Source organism: Rhinolophus hipposideros (genome assembly GCF_964194185.1).
Source record: "Rhinolophus hipposideros genome assembly, chromosome: 7".
NCBI lineage: Eukaryota > Metazoa > Chordata > Mammalia > Chiroptera > Rhinolophidae > Rhinolophus > Rhinolophus hipposideros.
In genome coordinates, this window is record NC_138053.1 from 52,454,312 (window position 1) to 52,468,052 (window position 13,741).

At 33.3% G+C, this 13,741-nt stretch overlaps 1 protein-coding gene across 5 annotated transcripts in view; it reads right to left on the reverse strand.

Moving 5' to 3' along the window:
- Positions 1-906: 906 nt before the first annotated feature.
- The window catches only part of POLK (DNA polymerase kappa), a 63,606-nt gene continuing 50,771 nt past the window's right edge, over positions 907-13,741 (reverse strand). For 2 of the 5 annotated variants that reach the window (XM_081053205.1, XM_081053206.1), the window contains exons 10-15: positions 11,777-11,809; positions 9,070-9,166; positions 6,024-6,195; positions 3,239-4,111; positions 2,627-2,669; positions 2,219-2,427 (exon numbers count right to left, since the gene is read on the reverse strand). In XM_081053205.1, the coding sequence (XP_080909331.1) occupies positions 2,343-2,427; positions 2,627-2,669; positions 3,239-4,111; positions 6,024-6,195; positions 9,070-9,166; positions 11,777-11,809 (1,303 nt within the window). In that variant the 3' untranslated portion in view covers positions 2,219-2,342. Of the gene's footprint in view, positions 2,428-2,626; positions 2,670-3,238; positions 4,112-6,023; positions 6,196-9,069; positions 9,167-11,776; positions 11,810-13,741 lie in introns of all 5 variants that reach the window. The other 3 variants (XM_081053207.1, XM_081053208.1, XR_013993610.1) reach the window with 3 other exon arrangements.

The window sequence follows — 13,741 nt, forward strand, 5'->3', positions numbered from 1 at the left end:
GGTGGCTCTGCCATTGCCGTGGCACCTTGCTAACATGAAGCAGGGTACTGAAGGGCTGCTGATCGGGAGGAAATATGGAAAACAACCAACAAAGGTGTATATTTATAGGTACAATTGCTGGGTTGCTGAGTGTGCATATCTTCAAACTTACTAAAGAAGGGCAAACTGTTTTCCAAAGTGATTGTTTTCAAAGTAAGAGTCCACGTCATTCCACTGCCTCTCTAGAACTCAATATCATCAGACACTTTTATTTTCATGAATCTGTTGGAGATGTAATGATACCGCTGTGGTTTTACTTTTCATTTTCCTAGTACTAAAATGACTGAGAATGTTTTCATGTTTCTTGGCCATTTCTTTTTACGTGTAGTGCCTTTTAAAGTCTTTTGTCCAAACTTCTATTGGCTGTCTCTTTCTTACTGATTCATTGGAGTCACATATATTTTGGATTATGTACTCTGGATACTAGATTTTTTCCCCAGGTATTTGTGTTACAAATATATTCACCCTGGTGGTTTCTTATATTCTGACCCTCTAAGTAGGTAAGTTTATAGGTGCTTATTCTTTGTAGTTTTGTTGTATTTTCTAAAAATGCTCCAAAGCAAAATAATAATAAAAAGAAAATAAGTTGGGTGTATTAGACAAAACAGAAAGAAAATAATGTGGAGAGAATGCTTGGCAAAGAAAATAAAAGTGAAAGCACCAGAGGTAGGAAAAGAAAGGAAAAGGAAGGAAACCATTTCTGTTAACTAAAAGATCAACTAAATATTTTAAATTTTATTTTAAATTATTATTAAATATGACTAAATGATAACATTAAATTAAGTTAATCATCTAAATGAAAATAATTTAGTATTTACTCTAATGTTAAAAACACAAAAATAAACTTGAGGCATGATACAAAAAATTAAATATGGTGCTATCAGCTTTTCAATACATTAAATCAGTTTTTCATTGAACTTAATTTTGTACAGAATTTACATATGTAAATCACACAATCAAGAACCATAGCACAACACTGTTTTCACCTTAGTATATAATAATATCAGGCATGAGATTGGCATGCTAATAAACATTAAGCCTAATTTTAAACCATCTAGTAATTTAAAATCAAGTTACCACTTTGGCCAAGGCTGTGCAAGATCCTAATTTAAGCCATTCCTAAAATAGCATTTCCATGTACATTTATATGAGTTATAAAATATGAAAAATAGGTATGTAAATATTAAATCATTATGTTGAAACCTGAAACTTATATAATGTTATATGTCAATTATACCTCAATTTAAAAAAAAAGTAGGAAAAAAAAACCCCCAAAATATAAGAGAACAAAACATTGGGTTCTTTAAAGCAGTCACAAAATGGCTTCCATTTTCATGTTTCAATTAAATAATTATTTCTAATAAAAACTCATTGATAGCACAAAATTATCTGGAGGAACTACTTGAGCTAACTACTTACTGTTAAGCTGTCTTCTTTGAATATTAATAAATACATGATAGAAATATAACTACAATAAATGAGCTATTTTAATACGTATTAATCTTTTGAACTGCATATTTTTCTCTAGAAGGTTATATAAAAATAAAGTGAGTGTACAATTTATCCTTGTTTATAGATTTGTGTACAGTACAAACATAATTGCCAAGAAATGAAATACTGCCACTTAAAAGTCCTAGATAAGAAAATCATTACCTTGAATCTTAGACTAAAAAATTTTTAAAGTGAACCAAGTGCTTATTCACAAAAGGAATTTTAATTTTTAAAAAATCAAATGAATAATCATTTTTAAGCAAAATTCTTTTAACACAGAAAATACTGTGATATTATTTTCCTGAAGGTAACAAAACCACTCATGGTAGTTCTGTTAAGCTAATATTCTCCATAGAATGTATGATAAATATTACTTATTAATGCTACTAGGAACTAAAATAGGAATATACAAAGTTGTAGAAGACGCTAAGATAAAATACAGCAGACCAGTACCAACAAAAATGGTTAAGTATTAAAAAAAATCTTATACTAAAATAGGTTTGTGTGAACCTCTGAGAGCTCTTATAAATATTTTTATATTGACTACAAAACTTAATAAAGAAATCACTTTTTAATTCCATTCCTAATTTTTCATTTTCAAAATATCTCTAATACAAGTGAAATTCTTACGGTTATCAAAAAGGTATACAGAAGTTAATATATATTCCAAATTCGTCTAACGGAACTACTGCCAGTGAGGAATTATTGCCCTGGCCTTTCACTAAATGAATCCGTAAACTTAAAATGAGGAAGAACAGGTTCATTTACTTTAAAAAACAAGTTTCAATAAAAAAATTAATGATATTCAATGTTCATTTAAAAAATATATCAAGTGTGTGTCTAGGATTGTTTGGTTTTATTTTCTTAGATGCTGAGTACCTTGTCATCAATCCTGACCTGGAATCAAAGAAAAACAAAAAACAAAAAAAAAACACAATTAAAACGCAGGAAGAGATTTAAAAAAACAATAACATCACAAATAATTGACTTTTAAAATTTTTACTTGATATAAAAGTAAATTTCAACATCTACTAAAAATTCAACCTCAAACTATGAGTTTTACAGCTAGCTTTATTAAAGCTCAAATTAACCATACCTTTTTGTTTTTGTTACAGTCTTCTGTACTCTGCCTGAGTTACCTTTAGAGGGAAGAAAAGTGAAGAAATTCCATAATGAATAACAAGAAATAATTAAAGGGTTCTATAAAAATTTAAAAAGTTAAAGCTACCTGATATAAAGATAATAAAAACTTCCTTAGTACTACATAGTTCATATTTATACATACCAGAAGCTAACTTTATAGCATAATTTCTTTATAATTTACTTGTTTTATTAGTATTAAATTTTATTTTTGAAATTTGGCTAGAGTCAGAACTGCCAAGAAACAAATTAGAGGCTTTCTGGCTATGAAATTATTGTTAATTTACTGCTGTGCTTTGACAAATGTTCTCTGAAGGAATTTCTTTTTGATTAGATCACTCAGCTCCCTAAACCTTTGAGTTCATTCCGTGCCAAAACTGGTTTTCCAAAATTTAAAATCTAATGGCTTCCATTAATTCTAACCTATGGTAAGGTAACTAACATTTACCTAAATGGCAGCATACACAAACAGTCCCTTTAATAGTGTGTGTTTCAGATTTAACAATGATCTCCATTTTAATAAAACATTCCTAGAAAATCAAGTTCTTTAAAGTGACTGCAAACTCACCAGTACCTTTGGTGTTTTCTTTGGGTTGGCTAACTTGATTATCCTTTCTCAGTTCCTGGATAATGCTTTTATTTAAGCAAATATCCACATGCACATTAAACAGGGTAAGATCTGAAGTCTTTTGTTCTAGGTTACAGACAGGGCAAACTAGAGCTTGGTCTGTTATCACTTCACATAAATGAGGCTGGACGGGTTCTTTCCTTCTTAATGACCCGACATCTTCATTTTCCAGTGAAACGATACAAGAAGAATTCTGATGACAGTGCTCGGTATTAAATGATTTGCTTGGAAGACTAGAACATGCCTCTTTGCTTAAAGCATCTACACTTTCTGCTTTATTCTGATGGGTTTCATAATCCTGCTTCTCACAGAGTGAAAAAGAATGATGTACATTTTCTTTTTTGTTAACTTCTATAGAGGAAGCATGTGAATATGAGAACATTTCACTGATCGAAGGTCCATCAAGACATGTATCTACATGTTTATTAAAGGCTTCCAGAGTGATGCTTTCTTGCTCCCTAAAGCAAACAGGACAGGTAAATATCTGACCATTATCTGAATTCTCTGATGTTTCTGAAGTCTCACTCATCTTCTTCTTTAAAACTTGGAATGATGGTGATGCCTGTAAACTTTGTCTAGTCATAGTTTCACACTTAAGTGTGTCTCGGTGGTTCCATTTCCTTTCTGATCGTTTTTTACCAAAAAAACTTGTCTTATGAGATATTTCTAAAGGTTTTAAAACCTGATCTTTGTCAATTTTCTCTGTACTCCCAGTGGCTGACAGGGTTTGGTTTCCAACCTGTAAGAAATCAATAATGCTCCTTTGTTGGTGTTTCTTTTCTTCTTCATTGGGAAAACTAGAGAGCCGTACACCTAAATTAAACCAACCACAATTAATCAATTTCAAATTCAACAAAGTTCACTAATAATTCATAAAAATATTTTCAAAATACTGTTGTGACATAGAAAATGGGCTGTTTAGAGAAAGATAATAAGCAACACTATGTGTTTGCTGAATGAAAGGATGCTTTTTCAAAGCTGGTATTTTGGATTGTGACTTGTAAACTCAAGCTAACCTCACTGCCTCTTTTTCACACTTGTTGGAAAGTCTGTGAAGAACGTAAGTTAAGAATCTCGAACTTTGGAAAATGTACATGATGTGAAACTGAGGTGCTCTGTTAAAAATAAATGTATGATAACTAAAAGAAAAATAGTAGTAAGTCTATAGTAGTAAGTAAAATAGTAGTAAGTAGTAAGTCACAAAATAGTAGTAAGTCTATACTGGAGTTAGTGTGATCATACAGGTTTTTCGATTAATATCTTGACACACAATACCATTAAATACCAACTAATTGGTGTCAACTTCATACATACTTTAGCTCCTTTTTTCTTTCAACAGGTTTTAATTTTTTAGAGCAATTTTAGGTTCACAGCAAAACTGAGCAGTAAGTACTGAGTTCCCATACACCCCCTGGCTCCCCACATATACAGCCTTGTCCGCTGTCAACACCCTGGACCAGAGTGCTACATATGTTACACCGATGAACCTACATTGACACAAATTATCAAACTCCATAGTTTATACTAGAATTCACTTTGGGTGTTGCACATTCTATAGGTTTTGACAAATGTATAATGACATGTATCTACCATTATACATATACACTAGAGTTTCATTGCCCTAAAAATCCTGTGTTCTGCCAATTTAACCCTCCCTTCCCACTAACCATTAATAACCACTGATTTTTTTGTGTGTCTCCATAGTCTTTTCCAGAAGGTCATATAGTTGGAATCATACAGTATGTAGGTTTTTCAGATCGGCTGCTTTCCATTAATATTAGGTTGGTGCAAAAGTAATTGCGGGTTTTGCAATTATTTTTAACCTTTTAAACTGCAATTACTTTTGCACCAACCTAATAATATACATTTCAGGTTCCTCCATGTCTTTTTGTGGCTTGATAGCTCATTTCTTTGATGTGCTGAATATATTCCATTGTCTGGATGTACTAGTTTCCAATGACCTACTACTGAAAGACCTCTTGGTTGCTTCCAAGTTGTAGCTATTATAAATAAAGCTGCTATTAACATCCACTCTTTAGTTCTTTCAGTTAACATAGTTTAGTCAGTTGATCACATATGAAAGCCTGGCTGATGACCCCCTCTTAGTACCATACTAAGTTGGCATTTGAGGTGCTTATCCATAAGCAGTCTTACCATGTTCACTTTGGAAACATGGTTTGTTTTTTTCACCAGGAGGTGGCTAAAGATGTGGTGTTACAGAGCCATAATCCTTCACCTGTAATTCTGAAATCCAAAAAGCCCTGAAAATTGTAAGCAACAAATGGTAATGGATGACTAAACTGATGGGAGGTTATTTAAGAGTCTTTACAACTCAGTGTGAACATTTTTTGTTTTGCTACAGAAACATTAATGTGTTTGATCATGAAGTGCTTCCTCTGATCCCAAAGGAGTATTACATAATATACTCAGTATGCACTGAATGTGCTTTCTAAAGTCTGAAAAGTTTTAAATTTTGAAACATAGCTAGCCTCAAAGATATCAGTAAGTAGAAAGAAAAAGAACAACTTTAATGGTTCTTACTGGAATTAAACTAATGATCATGGCTTCACATGCATCAGGTTCTAAGAATTAAGAAAAATGGTAACAGCATAAGTAGAACTTTTCCTAAATAGCTTTAAGAAATAAAATGGAGGTGAGAATTTCCAAAGTTGATTCTTTGGGAAAGTCTAGCAGATTTAAGGACAAACAAGAAAAGAAGTCATACCCATCAGTCTTAATCTCAAGGGATGTGGAAACTCAGCATCAATTTCTGTTTTTAGCAATTCTCTAGCAATAGCAAATATTTCTTCTGCAGTAGAAACAACATATGAAACTGTAGATGCACGAGTTTTTACTTCAAAATTCACATTCTTCAGCTTAATAGTAACAGTTCTACCCTATAACAAACAGAATACATTATCACATATAGCCTTCTAACTTCTAGAAAAAAGTTATTTTACAGGTTAGAAAGACTCAAAAAGGTCTCTTATGTACATATAATATGGATGTATAATCAACTTTTTAAAACATGGTAATAAAATTGTCATAAAGAAAAACTGAAATCCGTAAGTAACATAAAAACCCCATTTTAGCCAATAATTATTATTCCCTTCCCCAAATGCATTTTTATAAAAGACCTTTATATAATGGTCATTTTTATTTTTATAGCACCTCCTTTAGAGATTAAGTCAGAACCTAAAATGGAAGAAAAAAAATCTTTCTAAAGAGGCTTCCCTGAAAAGGTCTGTGGATAGCTCATCCTGATTGTGTGCCTACTATATATGACAGATACTATGCTAAACAATTTATATGTAAGAACTCCCTTCTAGCTACTTTTCAATGGGTACAGAGTTTCAGTTTGGGATAATGAAAAAGTTTTGGAGATTATAGTGTTAATGGTTACACAGTATGTATGTACTAAATGCCACTAAAATGTATACTTACAAAAATGGTTAAAATGGTAAATTTTATGTTACATATTTTTTACTACTTCCTAGAGGTAGTGAGAGACTTACTGACTTACTTCCAAAGAATCGAGTATGGAAAGGGAAAAATAGTAACTTCACAGTGGAGAAGCCCAGCCAACACTACCTTAACCAAGTGATGAAGGTTAATGTAGCCCATGATATCACGTGGCTATCACATAGAGCAGCTCCCCCTTATTTGTGGGATACGTTGCAACACCCCAGTGGATGTCTGAAACCACAGAGAGTACCAAACCCGATATATACTACGTTTTTTTCTATGTATACACACTTATGATAAAGTTTAATTTATAAATTAGGCACAATAAGGGATTAACAGGGGCCGGCCCAGTGGCTCAGGCGGTTAGAGCTCCATGCTCCTAACTCCGAAGGCTACCGGTTCGATTCCCACATGGGCCCGTGGGTTCTCAACCACAAGGTTGCCAGTTGGATTCCTGGAGTCCCTGACTCAAGGGATGGTGGGCTCCGCCCCCTGCAACTAAGATTGAACAGGGCACCTTGAGCTGAGCTGCCGCTGAGCTCCCGGATGGCCCGAGCGCGTCCTCTCAACCACAAGGTTGCCAGTTCGACTCCTGCAAGGGATGGTGGGCTGTACCCCCTGCAACTAGCAACGGCAACTGGACCTGGAGCTGCGCTGCTCCACAACTAAGACGGAAAAGACACAACTTGAAGCTGAACGACACCCTCCACAACTAAGATTGGAAGGACAACAACTTGACTTAGAAAAAAGGCCTGGAATTACACACTGTTCCCCAATAAAGTCCTGTTCCCCTTCCCCAATAAAAAAATAAATAAAATACTTAAAAAAAAGAGATTAACAACATAACTAATAATCAAATAGAACAATTATAACAATATACTGTAATAAAAGTTATGTGAATGTGGTCTCTCTTTCTCTTCCTCTGATGACCGATCTGATAACTGAGACCACTACTGACTGACTACCGGGTGAGTAGGAGGGATACACTGGGCAAAGAGATGATTCACATCCTGGGCAGGAGGGAGCGGGACAACACAAGAGTTCATCACACTACTGAGAATGGTATGCAATTTAAAATGTATGATTTACTTCCAGAATTTTAATATTTACAGACCACAGGTAACTGAAACTGTGGAAAGTGAAACCTTGGATAAGGAGGGTCTATTGTTCCCTAATAAGTTGTGATGAGACAGACATTTTACCTTTGTGGTATTCTTTCTAAAACTCATAATCATAGTCTAATCATTAGAAAACCATCAGACAAACCCAAACTGGGAGGTATATTCTGCCAGATATCCGGCCAGTACTCCTCAAGATTATCAAGGTCATGAAAAACAAGGAAACACTGAGAAACTGTCACAGACTAGAGTAGACTGGGGAAGACATGACTAAACTAAATGCAATGTGGTTTCCTGGATTGACTCCTGGAACAGAAAGAGAACATTAATAGAAAAATAGGTAAAATCCAAATAAAGTCTAGAGTTCAGTCAATGGCAATGTGCTAATGTCAGTTTTTTAGTTTTGACAAATGCCGTCTGGTAACATAAGAAGTTATAATGAGGGAAACTGGGTATACTGGGACTCTATATATTATTACCTTTGCAATTTTTCTGTAAATCTAAAATTATTCTAAAATTGAAAGTTTATTTAAACATTAAAAAAAACTACTCTCTTTATACTCAAGGTATGATAAAGATATAAGAAAAAATACTCATCAGATATGCCATTCTTTATATATATATTTTAACACTTTTGTATTACACTTTGTAATAACTATAAGAGTGTTGGTAAAACACTGAATATGGATTGTTGGGACTGAAGATTATAAAATACAAAGTTTAAAGCCCTCCAGGTTTTATTCTCAATATGTTAAGCAGCCTGTATTAGACCTTTCAAACAAAATGCTTATTCTAGAAGGTCACTGTCTACCTACGAAAAACATTAAAGGATGATTGGAAAGGCATTTAAAATATGTAAATACAGTTCTAGGGAAATTTTTCCCTTTATTCTCTAATGCCAATATAACTGTGATTTTCAACTTATTCAAATGTACTCCTGAGGTAGCATAAACTTCTCTGGAATTATACTGGAACCACTCTACCCTCTTAAGTTGCTTCTTCACAGAATGATCTCATCATCGGCTTCAGATATGCTTCAGAACTGAATTTGTTTTTGTTTGTGATGGGAGTACTCTTTTCTGACATTTCTCAATTTGTATTCAAATAAAAAATCTAACTCTTTTATTAAAGTAGCATTTTACCATTTAAAAAATTTAAAACTGATATCACCACATTAAAATAAAGTACCTTAAGTCCTTCTTTTTGCAGATCCTGAGCAAGTTCACTGCAAAGTTCCTGGCACAAGCTGTACTGTTCTTCTGCTTTACTTATCTCACTGAATGTCCTAAAAGATAAGCACAATTTTGGTGTACAAAGGAAACTATAATTCAGAATCATTTAGGAATGATATAGCATGTTTAAATGGCCTAGCATTAAGTTATATTTTCTACAGTATAAAGTTTTCAGATGAACTAAGACATAATTAAAAACATTTAAGGTCTACCTAAATAATTGGAGATCACTTAGTTAAGCTTACTAGCAAAAGTGTACTTTTATGCTTTTGCTCTTTCTATACTATTTTTTTTAAAAAACGTCATTCAAGTCACCAATAGATAGTGACAATGTCCCCAGAAACTTAAAACATTAAGGCATATACGAGTACATATATCGACTCTGCTACAGAGGATTATCTTAAGAAAGTACACATGAGAACATCATTCCAATTATTGCACATGCATTTTCTGAAAGAGAAATATCTTCAAGTAGATTTAAGGCGTTGATTACTGGTACCTAGGTACACTTGTTTCATAACCAATTGCAAATGGAGGACTGGTAAGATAAAATGTAGAAATTTTGAATTCATCTATGTAAGAGTGTTGAAGAAGTTGAAAGGTCATATTAATCTAAAAGAAAAATATACTACAGAGATCAATGAATAAAAAACTATTTGCAAATAACTGTTCAGGCTCCCCCTTTTAATTCTATGCCCAGCTACCCAGGTTTCCTCTCTAGTGGCAACCAATGTTGCCAGCTCCCTATTATGAATTCCTCCAGATATATTTTCTGCATATATAAGCAAATAAGCAAATATTTTCCTCTAATTTTTTATATAAACAGCAGAGTATCAGACATTGTTTAGCACCTTGCTTTTCTTAATTCATCCTGGTGAGAGTTTCCTGTGAGTAAATAATTTCTTCATTTTTATATGGCAGCATTATATTCTAATTTAAAGATGTGAGATCATTTAACTAGTCCTCTATTCATGGATATTTAAATTATTTTCAATCTTTTGCAATTGTAAAAAAGTATAATGAATAAACAAGTATACATGTACAATAACATGTGATTACATCTGTGGGATGAATTCCTAGAATAACAACTGTGGAATCAAAGTACATATGTATCTGTAATTCTGATAGATATTGCCAAATTGCTTGCCCCCTGTGGTAGGCAAAATAATGGTCCCTAAAGATGTCCAAATCTTAATCCTCTGAACTGAGTACATTACATCACAAAAGGGACTTTGCCAATGCGATTAAATTAAAATGGGGAGATTATGCAGGTGAGCCCAATGTAATCCCAAGGTTCCTTAAAAAAGGAAGCACGAGGGTCAGAGTCAGAAGAAGAGAAGGGTTTGAAGATGGAGGATGAATCCATGATCCAAAGAATGCAGGCAGACTCTAGAAACTTTTGATAAAGAAATGGATTCTCCCCTGGAGCCTCTAGAAGGAATGCAGCCCTGCCAAACACCTTAATATTAGGACTTCTGACCTTCAGAACTGTAAGAGAATACATCTATGTTGTTTTAAACCACTAAATTTGTGACAATTTGTTATATCTTCAATAAGAAACTAGTACACCCCCGCCTAGTATAGCTTTTTCATTCCTGGTCTTGCCAATAGAGTGTGTTAGAATCTTTGCCAACCTCATTAGTGAAAAATGCTTCCTTAGAGAACTTTCAATTTGTATTTCATAAATTATAAAGGAGATTGGGAATATTTTCACATTTTAAGAGCTATTTATACTTGCTCTTCTGTTAACTTGTTATATCTTTGTTAATTTTTTTCTATTGGTTTGCTGGCCCTCTCTTAAGACATTAAAAATAGTTAATATTAGTATTCTTGTATACTAAATAGCCTTCTCAATAACAACAAACAAAATGGAAAAAAATTCACTAAATAGGACAATACTATCTCACTGTTAGATGTTTTCCCCTCTCTTTTCCTTTGATTGCTTTTATGTAAATCACAACCTCAAAGGCAATTTTTATCAGTCATTTATTGAGTATATTGTTTTGCAAAAGCCATTTAGCTTTTCTGATCACCATAATATATGTGAAAAATGAACACAACTGTGTACTAGGTCAGTGGTTCTTAAATGTCTCAGTGGAACTGTGGTCCTTGAGGAAATAATTGAGGGACTTTTCAAACAATGACATATTTCCCCAAACAATAAGGTTTTCATCAAGATTTCATTTGACTTCTAAAGAAGATTGTAAACCAATGAATTAGATCACCTCTAATTTAGATCACCTCTTTCATTAATATCTTGCTATTTAATACCTCTTTTCATTCATCAACATTTTAAGAGTTTTAGGAAGTATTTCCATTGTCACTTCTTCAATTTCCCAAATAGTTACTCAGTATAATTTTTCTTATAACCGAGTCTAGAAATTAAGATTTGGAATCCCAAAATGCTTGGTTCTCACTGTACAGGAACAAAATCAATACTAAAAAAAAAATAACTGCAGTTAATTTTTTTCCTATTAAGAGCATAGCAAGTGAAGATAAAAAAAGCATTATACCGGGATATTTACTTCAGAAGTATGAACTGCTAAGAACTGTTATGTGTTTTGAAAATACATTTTTTAATTTCAGTGATATGTTACTAAAAATTAAAAATTAGTTTAAAATAGCATGAATTATGAATAAATAAATACATATCAAAATATTACCTTTCAACACTCATACTTTTCCTCTCTGCATCCCTTGAAATAAAGAAAAAAAAGTTTTCATTTTCTTTCTCTAAGAAGACGGAGTTCCTTTTAGTCAACCAAGAGAATTCAACATATCAGTTACCCCTTAGAGATCTCAATAATGTTTTTGATTAAAATTTATACGTCATAAAAGTTTTTTTAATCTAAAAATAAAACTATCACCGAAAGAATGTGCATAGATTAAGACGTATTATGGATCAAGTCTCTATCTATTGAAGAGAACAAATCTGAAAATAGGTTGATATTACAAATTGCTTCTATTAAAAGCCTGAATATCAAAACCACAACTTATAAAAACCAATAGCAGATGGCAGTGTAATGGCTTGCAGTTATAGAATATAATTAAATTTTAAATAATTTAATATCAATTATCTAATTTTTGACTTAGTATATTAACTGCTCTCTCCTCTAACCTATTCATTATTAATTTATATCACTCTATAGAAGCTCAGTCAGAATTTGGCACACAGCAATAGGATGAAGATTGGAAATCTGAAATATCTAGTTTGTTTGGCTTTTAGCTGCTCTGACAGGAGTAGTTGAAACCAAAAAGCTGAAATGACATGTAGATTATTCATTTTCCAAAGATTTAGTGAACCTATTATGAATAGAGCACTGCTCTAGGCCTTGGGGATACAGCAATGAACAACAAAGACCAAGTGACTGTCCTTAAGAAACTTGTATCTTAGTACAGAGAGACAAATAAATATAGAAGTAAGCATGGAATGTGTTTGAAGGGGAAAAGTACTACAGATTTAAAAATAACGCAGTGTAGAGGAATAGAGAATGTGAATAGAAGGGAAGGCAAGTTTGCTATATAGTACTATTGTAAATTACCTATGAATTTTCCTTAGAATAACCATTACTTGCATCTCTAAATACCTCAGATTAATATGTGCCATGATTTATCAAGAACTGTACTGTTTTCAAGCACTATGGAAAAAAGAAGATAATTTTTGGATTAAAGAAGAAAGTTCCATTTCTTATTATCTTCAAAATACTAGATTATTTACAGTACTGTGATGTCTTTTTCTTATCTTTCATTATATCCACCCCAAATCCAGTTAACTGTGGACTCAAAAGAATGAGGAACACAGAGAGATGAGAAAAGCAATCTCGAAGATGTAGCAGGTATAACTGGTTATGCCTCCTCAGTAATCCTCCTGTCCTCCCTTATTTAAGTGTAAGAATATAAGGGAGTTAGTTTGAGGGCAGGCTGACAGGATGATGACAAAACTGTAAAAACAATGCTCAGTGTTTATTCCTTTTTTTTGTCCCTTCTTTTCACCCCCTCCCCCACCAAAGTGTGCCCTTTTAGCTCTAGGATACTTCTTTGTAAATTTAAATAAAAGAGTGGCAAGGAAGAAAACATAGGGCCTCTCTTACCTATTTCTTCCTTCTTCTCCTAGATCTATGCATGTCTGGCCCCCGCAGGTCTCTGCCTCTGGGTGACTGCTGCCCATCCCTAATCTTACCCCCACTGCCATTTTCTATTCCTTCACTCACCTTACTTTCCTCATTTGTTTATTTGGTAACTAACTTTCCATCTTCCACACTAATCTGTAAACTCCATGAAGGCAGGACTGTCTTGTTTACTGCTATTATTCCCAAGGCCTAGAGCAGTACCCAACACAAAGGAAGTTGTCAGTGAATGAATGAATCATTTACAAATCTGGAAAAGAAACATAGTTTGTTCATGAAGGCTTTCAAAGAATCATTAAATCTCTTTGCTTAAAGGGTAAATTCTGGAATATGAGCCATCTTTCTTTCCTCCACAGTCTGACTACCAGTATTCTTATGTTCTGAATAAAGAACAAGGCAGGTACAAAAAAGACAGTACCCACCATTCCTCTTGTTCATCTACGCAATTGCTGTAGCCAACAACCTAGGAATGATTCTTTATTCCTCTTTTCCTTTTCTCCC